Source organism: Sciurus carolinensis, chromosome 12 (assembly GCF_902686445.1).
Source record: "Sciurus carolinensis chromosome 12, mSciCar1.2, whole genome shotgun sequence".
NCBI lineage: Eukaryota > Metazoa > Chordata > Mammalia > Rodentia > Sciuridae > Sciurus > Sciurus carolinensis.
This window is the reverse complement of record NC_062224.1, coordinates 84,608,836-84,623,987: the sequence shown is the minus strand read 5'-3', so window position 1 is coordinate 84,623,987 and position 15,152 is coordinate 84,608,836. Positions and strand designations below refer to the sequence as shown.

The window sequence follows — 15,152 nt, the reverse complement described above, 5'->3', positions numbered from 1 at the left end:
CCTTCAATAGGAAATTTCACTGTCACCTATTTCTTAAAAAATGTGGGGGAGGCTGGGGTCGTGGCTCAGTGGTAGCGCGCTTGCCAAGCATGCGTGAGATCCTGGGTTCGATCCTCAGCACCACATAAAAAAATAAAATAAAGGTATAATGTTCACTTACAACAAAAATATATTTTAAAAAACGTGAGGGAACAATTTTCCAATGTTTCCAAAGCAATGATCCCCAGGCTTTAGGATTTCACAAGCTACTAAAATTCAACCAATATAGACTTCTGGCAAAAATATAGATTTTGCAACTTTAAATTTTGACAAGAAAGGATCTCAAAACTCAAACATTCTCTACTATCATTTACTATTAGTACAAAATAAAGGACCATTTAATAGCAAAAAATTAGGGTGGATATAATATGTAAAGATAGCATCCTACTATTACATGTATTCAAAAATTATCCTTAAACTCCTCACTTTGTTGAGGAGAAAGTTTAGAATAACATTTTCCACCCTCTTCCTAATAGCAAAGTTAAACAACTTCCATTTAAATATAATAGCAACTTTAGTAACTTTTACAACTTGTCTTTCTAGAAAGAACTTATATCTTTGAGTCTGGAAATTAACAGTATCATTAATTCAAAACTGTTGCTTTTTAATGAAAGGGGGAATAAAAGATCTATGGATCTTTTGTACTAAAGTGGCCACAGGATTTAAGAGTCTGAGAGGCCTTGCTTAAGATCTTTTCAGTCTTCAAATTTTCAAAGATGAAATAGCTTCCAGAACTAGCACTTCTTTCATTCTAATACATTAAAAGTGGTAACTATATTGTTGAAAAATGAGAGCACATTCTTTTTTTATAGTTTTTTTTTTTAATAGTGACAGCATATTAATAGGGTCTATGTCTCTTGCATCTTTGGTTCCCTCCAAAGTCTGAATGTGAGTTTTTGGCAGAGTGCCACATGAGCAGAAATCCACATGCATGAAGGCCGCATGAATTTTTTACTTATAAAATGAAATGAGAAGACTCAGTGCTTATCACCTGCATTTTGAACTTAACTACAAACACGAATTATTTATGCGAGGAAAATTATTTGAGACAGTTTTCTTTTAAAGTATTATACACTTGTTTCATTTTATGAATTTAAATTAAATTTGAATATTTCACAACTATAATAAATTATGCTCAGCTTCAAGTATAATTCCTAATTGATTCAAGCCTATTAGCATGACCCTTGCTGGTAGTCTGTTACATAATGCTAGTAAAATGCCCCTGGTTGCTCCTAATGAATTTTTGTGTACAGTACTAGCTAATAAGATTATAGAGTCTCCTTCTAAGTATATCAGGGTGGCACTGTCTGGTGGATTCGGCAGATAAGATGTCTGAACCCTTAGTACTGTTTCTCAAGCCAGGGGTTGTCACCCCTTGTGAGCTGCAAGGAAGTTAGAAGGACAAAAGACATCACAAGTCAGGATTACTCTCATTACAAAGGAGTTGATATTCATTCCTCAATGATCCTTCTGAAATTTTACTTGGGGATGGCGATAGATTGAGAAGTTTTTAAGAACCCTTCTTCCTATGTCGAGAATTCAGAAATGTATGGTCTTCGTAAATAAAATTGTAGTTAAGGCTCTTACAGATTTAGGTCGGAATAGCTGTTGCTCAAGTCTACGTTGCACGAGTGCAAGCGAAAGCGGGAAGACGACAACGTATGTGCATTTGGGAGTTGAAGTGGACCTAGAACGTGGGTAGAGGCTTTTGCAGGAAGAATCCTGGACACCAGGATGTAAACTCGTGGTGAGAGTTTAGGGTCTGACACACCAAACATTTCATAGGAAATAGTGCTAAAACCGACACCACTCATCACCACAGTACTCCACACTACTGGAATGCAGACCCCGCAAGGTCTGAGGGCGCCAGATGATGACGTTTCCTAGGACCAGGCGGTGATTGGTTTCCGTAGAGAGGCGGTGTCCGCCTACGAGATTTGGAGCCCTGGCCTAAGTCATCGCGAGAGCAGCGGCCTCGGGTGCGGGATGGCCGCGGAGCCAGCGGGAGCTGGCCCGAGGCTCCGGGCGCCGGCTCTCCCGCCCGAGACATGGCCCGGGGTCCCGGCCCGCTAGGTCGGCCTCGTCCCGACACGGTCGCCATGCCCAAGAGAGGAAAGCGACTCAAGTTCCGGGCCCACGATGCCTGTTCGGGTCGAGGTGGGCGAGGAGGCGGGGGTGCTGAAAGATCTTGGGCTGTCGGCAGGGAGGGGACTGGACCGTAAGGAGGCAAGCGCTCGCCTGCCGGAAGAGGGAGGGGACTGGGGCCGGGGACCTGCAGTGAGCAGGTCTTAGTGGGAAAGACTGAAGGGAAGGCCTCTGCCTTGAGGGTTGGTACTCTGTTTCAGTGACCGTGGCGGATTATGCCAACTCGGATCCGGCAGTCGTGAAGTCTGGACGGATCAAGAAAGCCGTCGCCAACGCTGTTCAGCAGGAAGGTAGGCTTTCGGTTAGTCTATTTATTTTAGACCCAGGTCCGAAGACAGAACTCGTTATTTCCCTGGGATTCTGTTTCAGTGTTTTTCCCGCAATTCTTTGGGCATCTTTCCATAAACGTGTTTGCTTTCCTCCGTGTTTGCTTTTATGTTCCGGGCAGGGTGGCATCGGGTGGCGTGAGGATTAGCCAAGAATGGCAGTTTTTGTAGCTGAAATATTGTATATCTGTCTTTGCATTAAAAACAAGAGCAACAACTTTGTGTTCATTAGTTTCCACTGCTTTATTTTTAGGCATTAATCTCTTTCCTGTAATTCACATATATTTTACTTTGCAGTTTGCTTCTTTAATAACCTTGGTGTGTTCTTTTCCTTTTCTCATGTTTCTCCCTTTCAAGCTTTTCATTCCTGGGTCTCTGAGACTTGTGTTTTATGAGACATACTGTACAGCCTAGGACAAGGGTTAAATTGAATCCAGTTTGTCTCTAACACTATTTTTCAGAGTTTGTGTAAATGAAAACATAATTCACCTTTTGCTTTTATCCCACAGGGTGCATAGTGGAGGAATTGTGCATTCTTTTTTTTTTTTTTCTAGGGCTGAAGTTGACACTTTTTAAGAGGTGAATTCTGCAATGTTGGACTCAGTTTGCCTATTGCTTTCCTATTTTTTATTGTTAAAGTGATAACATTTTGTTTTAACTTGGTGATCGGTTCTCAGCTTTCTCTCATACTACCCCCGACCCCCACCCCATGATGCTGATGTCTTGGTCAAGCTGTGTTTCTGGATGGGACTGGGTGCCATCTCATTTATCCCTTTTTTTCTTCTAGTAAAATCTCTTTGTGGCTTGGAAGCCTCCCAGCTTCCTGCAGAGGAAGCTCTTTCTGGGACTGGTGAGTCCTGTGACATCATCGACAGCAGTGATGAGATGGATGCCCAGGAGGAAAACATCCATGAGAGAACTGTCTCCAGAAAAAAGAAAAGCAAAAGGCACAAAGGTATAGGTTTGCTTTCTTTTGGCAGTCCTGTCTGTGGTGATAAATGAACCTGTTATTTTCTCAGCACAAGAGGAGATCAAAGTGGTGATCCTCTGGGGAACTAGAGTTTGGAGAAAACCTAGCTCTTAACTAAAATGTTAATAGTGGGACAATACCTGTTAATAGACCTGGACTTTTAACTATTGTCTAAATTTGAGAAGGAAGGAGACTGATAAGAGTCATAGCCATTATTGAGAACATTAAAAACCTGCATTTCTAGATTTCTGAATGTGTCAGGAAGCTGAAATGTGACAAAAATGTTTCCCAAATATGTGGATTATACATAATCAGTTTTGCTTCAGATAAAGGTAGATACTATCATGGACTTCTAAGTGTTGTGCAGTTTTAATGTCTGCTTTATGTCTAATAGGTACTGTGGAAAATAGAAAAGTATATGACGGTTACATCTTAAAGGTGATAAGACCTTTAAATGAAACTAATAAACTGATGCTATATAATGTCCCAAATCATTGGTCAGATTCTCACATTGGTACTCTAGATTTAATGAATCAGACTCTCTTGGGGTAGAGCCTAGAATAGCTAATCTTAAGGCCAAAGTGGTTCTGATGATGAGCTTGGCTTAGGGGAAAGCTGACAAATAAGAAATGATTTATGTATTTTTGGTCTCAGATCTACCTGAACTTTCACCTCTACTTGAAAATCACATAATAGATATTTGTGTTTGTTGAAATAATCAGTACATTAATGAACTTGTATTACTTTGCTGTTATAGCAGGAAGCAGCTAGAGAAGCAGGGGCAACCTTGGGAAGGTGGTGTAGGGGCATTTTACCCAGGAAAGAAGAAAGACTGCTTTTAATTTTATAATTAGGGCTGAATTAAGGGCTAACCCTTAGTGTTAGCCCACGTACAGATATCTTTGTGGAATGTGTTTGTTACCTGAACCTAAGATGTTTAGTGGACTCAGGGTCAAGAGAATTAACACTAATGAGGTCTGAAGGAGCAGGAGGAGGTAGGGATACATTGTCAGGGAGTGACTGACTGCCTCTGGTCAGGATTTTAGACCAAACTGGCAGTGACATAAAAAAAAAAAAAAACAGAAAAAAAGAAACATGTTTACAGGAAGTTATTGAGTAACGAGTACATACTGCAGCTCATCGGGTTTTTTATTTAGTCTGCACTTGAAGTTTCCTCATGCCATTTAAAATCAATTTGTTTTTTTACATGACTGAAGTGAAGAAAACATTTGGTAGATGGGGTCTGTGAGGAATATCAAAGTCAGGGTTTATAGTGCAAAACTGTGGGGCTGGGGATGTAGCTCAGTTGGTAGAGTGCTTGCCTCATATGCACAAGGCCCTGGGTTCAATCCCCAGCACCACACACACACACAAAAATAATAATAAAATAGTGCAAAACTGTAGTGCCTAGGTGGCCAGACTTTGTTTTATTTTTACTAAAAGGGACACAATACAGGCACGATAGCTCATGCCTATAATCCTATTGACTAGAGAGGTTGAGGCAAGAGATTTGACACCAGCTTTGGCAACTTAGTGAGAACCTGTCTCAAAATAAAAAGGTCTGGGATATAGCTCAGTGGGAGAGTGCTTATGGGTTCAATCCCAAGTACCACATAAAAAATAAATAAATAAAATAGGCACAATAATATTTTCCTTATTTCTTTTGAAAAATTATTAAAGTTGAATGATATAATGTATGTGAAGACACTTGACAAACTTCCTAATAGTATGTAAGTATTTGTTTTAAATGGCCTGAAGAATGAAGCTTATTCACTCAGGCAAAAGTTTTCAGCAGCTAGAATTAGGAAATTATAACCTTGAGGGGCTTCTTTGGACCTATTTAAACCTTTTTCTTAACTGTGCAGGACTTGAGAGAATTGAAATGATTGAGTATCTTTAGATATATATGCAATCAAAGGTTATTTTATTTTATTTTTTTCTGTTTCAGAGGACCTGGACAGGGCTGGAGGAGAGGAGTATCCCATGGATATTTGGCTATTGCTGGCCTCCTACATCCGTCCTGAGGACATTGTGAATTTTTCCTTGATTTGTAAGAATGCCTGGACTGTCACTTGCACTGCTGCCTTTTGGACCAGGTTGTACCGAAGGTGCGACCACAGAGAGCTCACTCCATTTTGTCTGTAGCTGATTTCATTGCTGTTTGTGGTTTGGCGCTACTCCCTGGATGGTGATCTCTTTTCACTTTCTCTCCTCCATATCTGGGCATGACCCTAACTTTGGACTTCTTGACCCCTCTCTAATTTAAATTTAATATTGTTAATTCATTCAGGTAATTGTCTTCCTTATGGTTACCTTCTTCCCTGTAGTATTTTTATTTAGCAGGTCTTGCTTCAGGTCTCAGAAAAAAATGTCTTTGACTTTTCTCCTGAGATGTATGTTAGCTAGAATGTTTAAAAGCTACAAATGGCTACCTGTTTATCTTTCCACTGGATTGTTTCTTAGATATTTCTAGTCACTTGAAATTATCCTGTAGTTTTTGTATTTATGCTGCCCTGTATAGAATAGTAGTGGTGAGGAGTGAATAAATTGTATGATTAGTCAGAGGGCTAGCTTTTGATGTAGAGTGTGAAAGTATAGTAGAGATTGTAAATTGTAAGGTTGTGGTTGGAATGGATGTGGAGGTAGGGTAGCAGGGAGTAGAAAACTTGTTGAGATATCTGATAGGGAAACCTAGGGGTGCTTTACCACTGACCTATGTCCTGTCCAGAGTCTCCCTGAGTGGCTGAGGTGGCCTGGAACTTAGGATCCTTCTCTCTTAGTCTTCTGGTCTTTGTGAATTGTGTGTACTACTGCTGAAGTATATTATACCGTTGTCAGTTCAGAGATTTTGAAAATAGGTGGAAAATTACAGGATTATTAGCTGAAGAAGCAGAAGTCACTGAGTTGAGTTGGTGATTTGTATGTATGTGAACACTGGGAGTAGCTAACTACTGGCCAATGGAGTAAAGCAGTGGCAGTCACATAGAGACCAGGAGTCCTAGGAGACTGACATAGAGGAAGAGAGACAGGTCACATATTGGTAGGAGTAATGTGTCGTGTTTCAGGCACTACACGCTGGATGCTTCTCTGCCTTTGCGCCTGCGACCAGAGTCAATGGAGAAGCTGCGCTGTCTTCGGGCATGTGTGATCCGTTCTCTGTACCATATGTATGAACCATTTGCTGCTCGAATCTCCAAGAATCCAGCCATTCCAGAAAGCACTCCCAGCACATTAAAGAATTCCAAAGTAAGTGAGAATTAGTGTTGGGGTTTGACTAATGGACTCTTGTATGGTGGGCCTGTTACTGTGGCTTGTTTTCAGCTTCTCTGATGGGGAGGGCTGTAGGTCCCAGGCTTCTAGAGGACTAATGTAAACTTGTAGAGCTCAGAGATTTCATTTGACATTCCTGCTGTGCTGGGCTGGCTTATGTTATCTTTACCTATAGCTTTCTTGTGCTTTTAGTGTATCCCTTATTCCATTTTAATTTATTTTCATGCATTGTACATTGGACCACTTTAGGTTTTTATGGTTTGGGCTAGGAAGAACACAACTCAAAAGATAGATATGTGCTATAGTTTTTAAAAGGTGCTTAAAACATGATACAAAGATGTAACCTGAGTAACTCATATACTCTCTTTCTAATGTAATCTTGACATCTGGGATTCCCTTTATTATTCTTGACCTTCTTAAAGGATTCTGGTGTAGACTTCTCTAGCATTTGCTGTGTCCAGTGCTAGGCTGTTGTCGGGCTCTGTGATAGATTGTTTCAGAGACCATCAGTTCCTCCAGTGCATAAGCTTTAGGGCTCTAAGATTATATGTGCTGTAGGCTATTTTTATCTCAGGATTCTCCCAGTATTTTATATTCATACATGTATTCAAGTTTGTGGCATTCTTCTGATTAGTAAATAGGTCTAATAGTCTTTGGTGTAGTCTCTCCTTTTCGCTTCCCTGAGTCTAGTGAAATCACCTTTGCCAAGCTAGACTAATATAGTAGAAATGGTTATTCAGGCAAGTTGATGTCTTAACCCTTTTCTTATTCAACTAATATCATTGCCTAAATTTCATCTTTTGAGGTTTTAGCTAATTTTTATTATTCCTGTTCTTATCCAAAGTGATGTTCTAAAACACTTCAGTTCTCTTGTACTTTATTGTCATGGACATTACATAATGATTCTTCTCTAGCTTAGCTCTAAGGTGATAATATTCTACCTGATACATTTGAATTAAAAGGGTACTATTGGTTGCAAGATAATCAGTGTTTCTCCTCTAGGCTTGCAAACTGAGGTAGACAGGGCCACTGGCTGAGCTCAATTTAATATCATGCTAGTTGATGGATTTAGGGCATGTGTGAGTAGAATTTCACCCAGCAGCTGCTTCTGCCTGTAACATGAGTGGACAGTGTATCAGCTCACATTTACAGTGCCCCTTCCCCCAGAACCATTTGATAGTATTAGACTAACTATGCCGGGCGGGGCATCATCCCAGTGTTAGCCATGCCAGGTGTGAATCAGTTGCTGGGAGAAGAGCAGCATTGGGCAAACTCCTCATGCTTGACGCATCTTAGCGGCTCCAGTGCACAATGCAAGTGCTACTGCTTAGCTTCTGAAATACCCATGTCTTCATATTCTTAGCACTGTATATTAATTTTTAAAAAGTAGACTATGAAAAGCCAAAGCAGAATGAAAACCAGGATCTTAATCTAGTTAGTAAGCCCATGCCATCTGGCTGCTTCTTTTGTGCCATATTAGAGATCTTCTGAAGAGGGTGTGGGACCTGAAGTGGCAGGTGTCCCATGCATGGCCTTGCCATTAGCGTGCCCACAATCGCATGGCATTCAGGGAGTTGCCAGCATGCCTAAAGGAAGTTGTCCCATGTTCTTGGACTCCAGCTTTTCGTATTTGATCCCCCCTCTCTCTCTTTCAGTAGCATAGCTTGTGTGGGACACTGGAGCCGTTGTGATGGCAGCAGAAGTGTTTTCCCCTTAAAGCCAAGCCCATTATTTTTGATGGAACAGCAGGACGTACAGGGCATGTCTGAAGGGCAGGACAGCTGGCACGGCGGACGACCCACCCCTTATCCCCTGGGAGGTACCTCACTTCTTGTGCTTAACCCTAGCTGTAGCCTGACTTTCATCAGGGGTTCACTTTAGACTGAGTTTAGCCAGCTCTGTGGTTTCTGTACTGGCTCTCTGCTCCCAGAAGATCCTGAGCGGCTTGCTCCTGTTATAGGGCCGGCCCTTCTTGCCTGCCTTATGGCCTTGTTATCATCTTGCCTGGTGGCTACTTGCTGCCCTTATATTTTAATGTAGAGCAGTGGCCTGCTGAATTAGAAAATGCCCCAGTTTCTAGAGACTATGTTTCTGTCTTAAAAGAAGAGAACAATAGGGGTTGATCTCAAATAGCCTCTGAGGTTGACATATTGGTCCCTCTTCTCCTTATTGAACAGCCCTGGGGTTGTCTTCATGTTGCATCAGTGACAGGTTGGGGGTCTACCTGTGTCTAAGTAAAATATCAGCGTTAGGACTATGGTTGGCTTTAGAGTTGTCAAACAGAGAGGTTTATCCTGATTTGTTTGTTTGTTTGTTACCTTATAGTGTATTTTTATGTTTTCTCCCCTTAGTTTGTTTTATTGTTATTTTCCTACAGTGCTTACTTTTCTGGTGCAGAAAGATTGTTGGGAACAGACAGGAACCAATGTGGGAATTCAACTTCAAGTTCAAAAAACAGGTATGTGGCTTTTGCTTTGTCATTCAGGTAATACCTTCTGATGAATTTCACTCGATATCTTAGTCCATTTCTGTTATCATAACAAAGTGCCACAGAGTAGGTAATTTTTGAAGATCGAAATTAACTTCCTTGTAGTTCTGGAGGCTGGGAAGTACAGGATCAGGGTGCGTGCAGGTCCTGTGCCTGGCAAGGCTGTTTTCTTTGCTTCCAAGGTAGTGCCTTATTGTTGCATCCTTCAGAGGAAAGGGATACGGTCCTCACACAGCAGAGGGTAGAAGGCCAAAGGGTTGAACCCAATCTGAAGCCTCTTTTGAAAGGGCCTTGATCCCATTTATAAGGGAGGAGCCCTCATAACCTAATCACTGCCTAAATCCCACCTCTTACTACTATTGCAGTGGAGTTTAAATTTCAGTGTGAACATTGGAGGGGCACAGGCATTCCAGCTATAAGCCTAGGCATGAAATGTTTTTATTACAAATCAAATAATAGGACTGGGGGTGTGGCTCAATGGCAGAGTACTTACCTGGAATGCATGAGGCCCTGTGTTTGATCCCCAGAAGTGCCATAACAACAACAACAAAAAAACTAAATAATATACACCAAAACTTAATACCATGAAAAGAAAAAGGAGGAGGAACTATTTTATATTGAAAGACAAAGATGAGAACCTAATGCAAAGAGTAAACCTTGAGTGGCTCCTGACCGGAGAACAAAGAACTATAAAAGACATTTGGAGGCAGTTGAAGAAATTTGAACTTTGTGGCTATTAGATGATATGAAACTATTAATTTTCTTATTTGTGGTGATGGTATTGTGATTATGTGTTAAGTATCTTTATTCATGTTGAATTGTTAAGGGTGGAGTGTCAATGTTACTTCCCAAAGGCTTTATACCTCATTCTTCCCAAAGTGTGTGTGCTTTTTAAGTATGTAGGTGTCTACGATGAGAGGAAGTTGGGAAAGTAAATATAGCAAAATATTCAGTGGTGGAGTGTATACAGTTTAGTGTACTATACCTTTCTATATATTTGAAGACTTAAAAAGTGAAAAAGAGAAAAATTTACTGTAATCATGCATTGAACTTATTTGTCTAAGTTTTCTTTTTTCTTTTGTTCAAAACAAATATATTTGTTACAGCAAAAATTAATATGGCTTTATGTTCAAGACACTTTTTGGGAAACCCTAAGAAGAGAGTTTGCCAGAAGGCTTTTTATAAAAAGTGAATACTTGGGCTGGGGTTGTGGCTCAGTGGTAGAGCGCTTGCCTAGCATGTGTGAGGGACTGGGTTTGATTCTCAGCACCATATGTAAATAAATGAGTAAAATAAAGATCTATCAACATCTTAAAAAATATTAAAAAAAATGAATACTTGTTCATTTTGTCTCTGCCTTTTGCTTACACTATAAGGTCTTAGCTATAATGTGGATCTATTTTGCCATTCTTCACTTCTTATCCTCAGCATTTGCATTTTAAAAATCTTTCCTCTAGATAGTAGCTCACTGGTAGGACAGATTACAGATACAGTTAGTTATCCCTGAATGATGGGAGGTGGGTTATAGATAGTTCTAAAAGTAAATTGTATTTTCCTATTTTTTTAAAAACATGTTTCAGGGGAAGAAATTTAGCTCTCATTGTTTACATTTAGGAAGATATGATGCTCAAAATCTGTGAAATCTGTTAGACATTGCTAGAAAGTGAACCATAGGAGTTTTCTAGGAGGAGACTGAGGGGTAGTCTTGGTAGTGGAGAGATGTAACTAGAAGCAGAGACCACAGTTACTGCAGGAAAGTGAAGACTAAGAATCTCTTGAGTTCTGAGACTTGGAAATCTTTGGTTTAATGACACCTGATACTAGGAGGCCCCTTCTTCTTCCATCCCTTTTGTGCAGCAGATATTCTTTAAAGTCTGACAAGTCATAAGGAGTTTGCAATCTTTCAGACATTGGAGAGTCTCTGACAGAGACTTTAAGTTTCTATTTGGTGGCAGGAGTACCATCCAAGTGAAGCGTAAACCTATAGCTACATTTGCTCATCCAAATATATTTTCTCTTCTTGCAAAGGGCAGATTTTCTTTGATCTTCACATAGAAAATAATAAACATATAAAGAGGAGATAGCAAAAGTACTGGCTGTTGAATTTTTGTTGATGGACTTTTAGAGAAATAAATATTTCCTCTAGGTCATTAGATTAATTTTAGTTCTCTTCAGTCCCCTAGATTAAAGAGCAAGTGTACGGAACGATTGCAGCCTCCCATTCAATATGAAGATGTTCATACCAACCCAGACCAAGACTGCTGCTTGCTGCAGGTCACCACCCTTAATTTCATCTTTATTCCAATTGTCATGGGAATGATATTCACCCTGGTAAGTGGAGACTCAGGATTTCATCCACAGCTCTTCTATAGACTTTCATTATATTTAGAGTTTAAGAGAGATTTGTGAATTTAACCATTGAGAAAAAAATACCTGAGGAATAATTTCTAAAAATCTGAAATTAGATTTGTATATTAACAACAGACAGAGTTGGGGATTAGTATATCTGAGAATATGTTACCTGTTCTCTGTAGGTGAGGGGATGTTTTGTATCATTATGTGTGTGCAATGATCATTAATGACTGAAAGACATTATCCTGAGAGGAATAATGAGGAAGCGTGTGCATGAGCACTGTATGTCAGGACTGTGAGGCATGCATGTGGTATCCAGCAGAACTTTAAATATAGGGTGATCGGCTCTACCTTTGTAGAGCAGTGTTCTGGCTGTTCAGCATTTGACTGAGAATCAGATTAGTAAACAATGAATGTGCCTGTGGCTTATTTTTTCCATATTTTAAAATATTTTAATTTGATTGGCAACTGGAAAGTTTGTGCTGTTTGTATTTTCTTTTCTTTTCTTTCTTTTTTTTGGTGTTGGGGATCGAACCCAGGGCCTTGTGCTTGCAAGGCAAGCACTCTACTGACTGAGCTATCTCCCCAGCCCTGTTTGTCTTTTCTGTGTTTGGGGCTTATGTTCATAGATACGCAGAGTTCCCCTCTGAGTGACTTAGACTTGCGCTGTCTTATAACTGCAGTTAACCTGGGAACTGTTTTTCTAAGGTGTCTGTTAATATGTTCATGTATATATCCTCTCAGATAATTTTGAGTAATTGAGATTATGTCATGTATGCTACATTTGTTGTAGGTAGTTTCTTCCTCTAGGTCGAGCCATATTCATGAACTAGTTATGTACTCATATTCCATATCCTTCATACTAACTCTATATAGAACTACATATGAATATTTGGCCATTTTGTAATTTTACTTTACAAAAAAGGGAATGAGGTTTATGTTTCATGCATCTTCCTTAACTTGTTCAATGGTAACTCATCAAAATCCCTTCAAGTCATCTCTTACTTGATTTTAATTTAGACTATGTGTGTGTGTCCTAATTTATTCATCCATCTAGGAGACTTTCTTTAGCCTAGTTTAAATATATTCAGCTGAGAAGACTTTACACACCTGTAATCTCAGCAGCTTCAGGAGGCTGATGAGGCAGGAGGATTGCAAGTTGCAAGACCCTGTCTCAAAATAAAATATAAAAAAGGCTGGGGATGAGGCTCAGTGGTTAAATGCCCCTGGGTTCAATCCCTGATACCACAATTATAAAAAATAAAAAAATAAAAATTATCCTTTTTTAAAATGTCTTTACAAAGGTGTTGGTGTTATAACTTGATATTAATGTTGTTACTTAGTCAGTATAAATTATGTCTGGACTGTCTCAGGGCGAGCCAGAGGAAACCAAGGTTTTTTTGGTTTTTTGAGTTGGGTATTAAATTTGTTTTTCTCTTCTAGTTTACCATTAATGTGAGCACAGACATGCGGCATCATCGAGTGAGACTGGTGTTCCAAGATTCTCCTGTCCATGGTGGTCGGAACCTGCGCAGTGAACAGGGTGTGCAAGTCATCCTGGATCCAGTGCACAGCGTTCGACTCTTTGACTGGTGGCATCCGCAGTATCCGTTCTCCCTGAGAGCATAGTTATTGCTTACCATCCTTTGGGGCAACCCTGAGTCTAGTCCATTAGTAATCAGATTCTGGTTTGGAGGGGATGGTTCTATTGTATATCTGATTAGTAATGCATATGCTCTTTTGGTTCCTGGGGCTCCTAATGGAGGGAGAAGGGTTGAATCAAGAGGAAAACAACTATGGTTTATAAACATATTTTAATGTAAAATTTGCATTTGAAAGGAGAAACCTGGCCCTGTTTTCTGTGTTAAATCCCATTTGGTGCTATTGAGTTTATTGTTCTATATTCTTTCATCCTATTGAAAATGGATGATCTTGCTCTAGGGGAAAATTAAACTCTAAATCTTCAAGCAAGAAAGTTTTCCCTTGTGGATCAGAGGAACAGAATGCAGAGGCCTAAAATTGTTGTAACTACTGCTTTCAATGTAGCTGCCCCTCAAATTCAAGTGAATATTTTCTCATCTCCCTTTACCTTTCTCCAGAAATAAAACAGGTGACAGGGTTTTCAGAATCTTATGAGATCAACTTGTGAATCTTTCTTTTAAAAAATAATTTTTGGATATTTATTGCATAAATACTGTTTTGCCAGTTTTGGGCTTTAGGGTTCTTTTTTCCCCCCCTTTTCCTTTTTTGCATGAGGCTGATAGTGATAATGACTTTGTACCCTTGGTGGTATACTAGGAACTTTACATAGTATTCTAATCCTCATAATCTTGCAAGGTAGGTGAAAGAAACTATTTCCAATTTATGATTGAGTAACTGAATTGGTGAGTTATCCAACACCATAACTGCCAATAAATTTGCAGAGCTAAGATTCAGACCCAGGTCTTTTTTGCTATGCCACAATTTAAAAAGTTTCATTTTTTTCTTGTGGTAGATAGTGGTGAGAATAGGCAGTATAATAGTCTTAAAGGTATGAGGGTGAGAAAAAATTTGATCAGCCTAAAAAGTATATAAGATTGATGAACGAGTCTTTAAATATGTGTTTTTTAGTAAACTATAAACTAACCAAGAAAGTTATTTCAGGAAGGATAGTGGCATTTTCATTAATTTGTTAGAAAAGCATTTTTTATGCTAAAGGTCATTTTTAAAAAATGCATGTTGAAATCAGCCTCTTAAACCAGAAGCACTTAGTGACTTTATTTTGCTCTGCCTTCTGTTGCACTGCTTCTGCTGTCAGGCCTTTTGTCCAGGCAGAGATGCTGATGTCTTCCTGTTGATCAGAGGACTTGCTATGGCTGGTGTATTCTGAGAAGAGGATCGTATGTGATTTTTGTTTTGCTAAGAAGATAGCCTTGCTGCTCCCCCACACCCCCTATTAACCAGTAACCTATTTTCAAGAGGTGGGCATTAAGACAGTATTTTTAAACATGAAAATCTGTGGGGGAGATATTATTGTGAGTCAAATATCTAAATTAGTGTGTTTTTTTTTTCCTTACTGTCTTTCCTACTCCCTGCTATTTAAAGAACGTTCTTAGGAAGCATCTGCCTAATACTGTTGCTAACAGCTAGCCTTACCCCACATTGATGGTGGTACTTAAGCTGTTCATAGAAAGTGAGCCTGGGTCAGTGAAAAACAGAATTTGGGCAGTTAAGTAATTAAAACAAGCAGGAAAAAAAAAAAAAAAATCTAAGAATAAGCACCTCACAGATCTCTACAATCAAAAGTTACCTCTTGTGGCAGAAGGAAAGAAGCACAGTCTCTAGTTCCCTAAACAAAAGATGCCATGGAGTGGGAGGAAGCTGTCCTGGTGGATTGTGTGTCCCCCACTTAGGAGTTACCTTTAAAAAGGGGGTGAAATAAATTCAGCTTAATAATTGTGTTCTGATTCAACTTCTGAGTTTTTGTGTCAAACTCCATGGTTAAATGATAGATACATCTTGCATAATGCCTTTGCTCTTCTCTCATAATTGACAAACTCTTGGTAAAATGTGTTATAGTTGG

The 15,152-nt window shown here is 39.5% G+C and overlaps 1 protein-coding gene and 1 non-coding gene across 2 annotated transcripts; both read left to right on the top strand.

The window, feature by feature from the left end:
- The first annotated feature begins 1,993 nt into the window (after positions 1-1,993).
- On the top strand, positions 1,994-15,036 carry Tmem183a (transmembrane protein 183A). Its single transcript, XM_047521471.1, has 8 exons — positions 1,994-2,196; positions 2,385-2,474; positions 3,298-3,465; positions 5,429-5,588; positions 6,546-6,726; positions 9,128-9,208; positions 11,414-11,569; positions 13,034-15,036. The coding sequence occupies exons 1-8, from the start codon at positions 2,088-2,090 to the stop codon at positions 13,217-13,219; spliced, it is 1,131 nt and encodes a 376-aa protein (XP_047377427.1). The 5' UTR covers positions 1,994-2,087; the 3' UTR covers positions 13,220-15,036.
- Positions 4,772-4,845, top strand: Trnam-cau (transfer RNA methionine (anticodon CAU)). Its single transcript has one exon. It is a non-coding gene; the product is annotated as a tRNA-Met (tRNA).
- Positions 15,037-15,152: the final 116 nt, after the last annotated feature.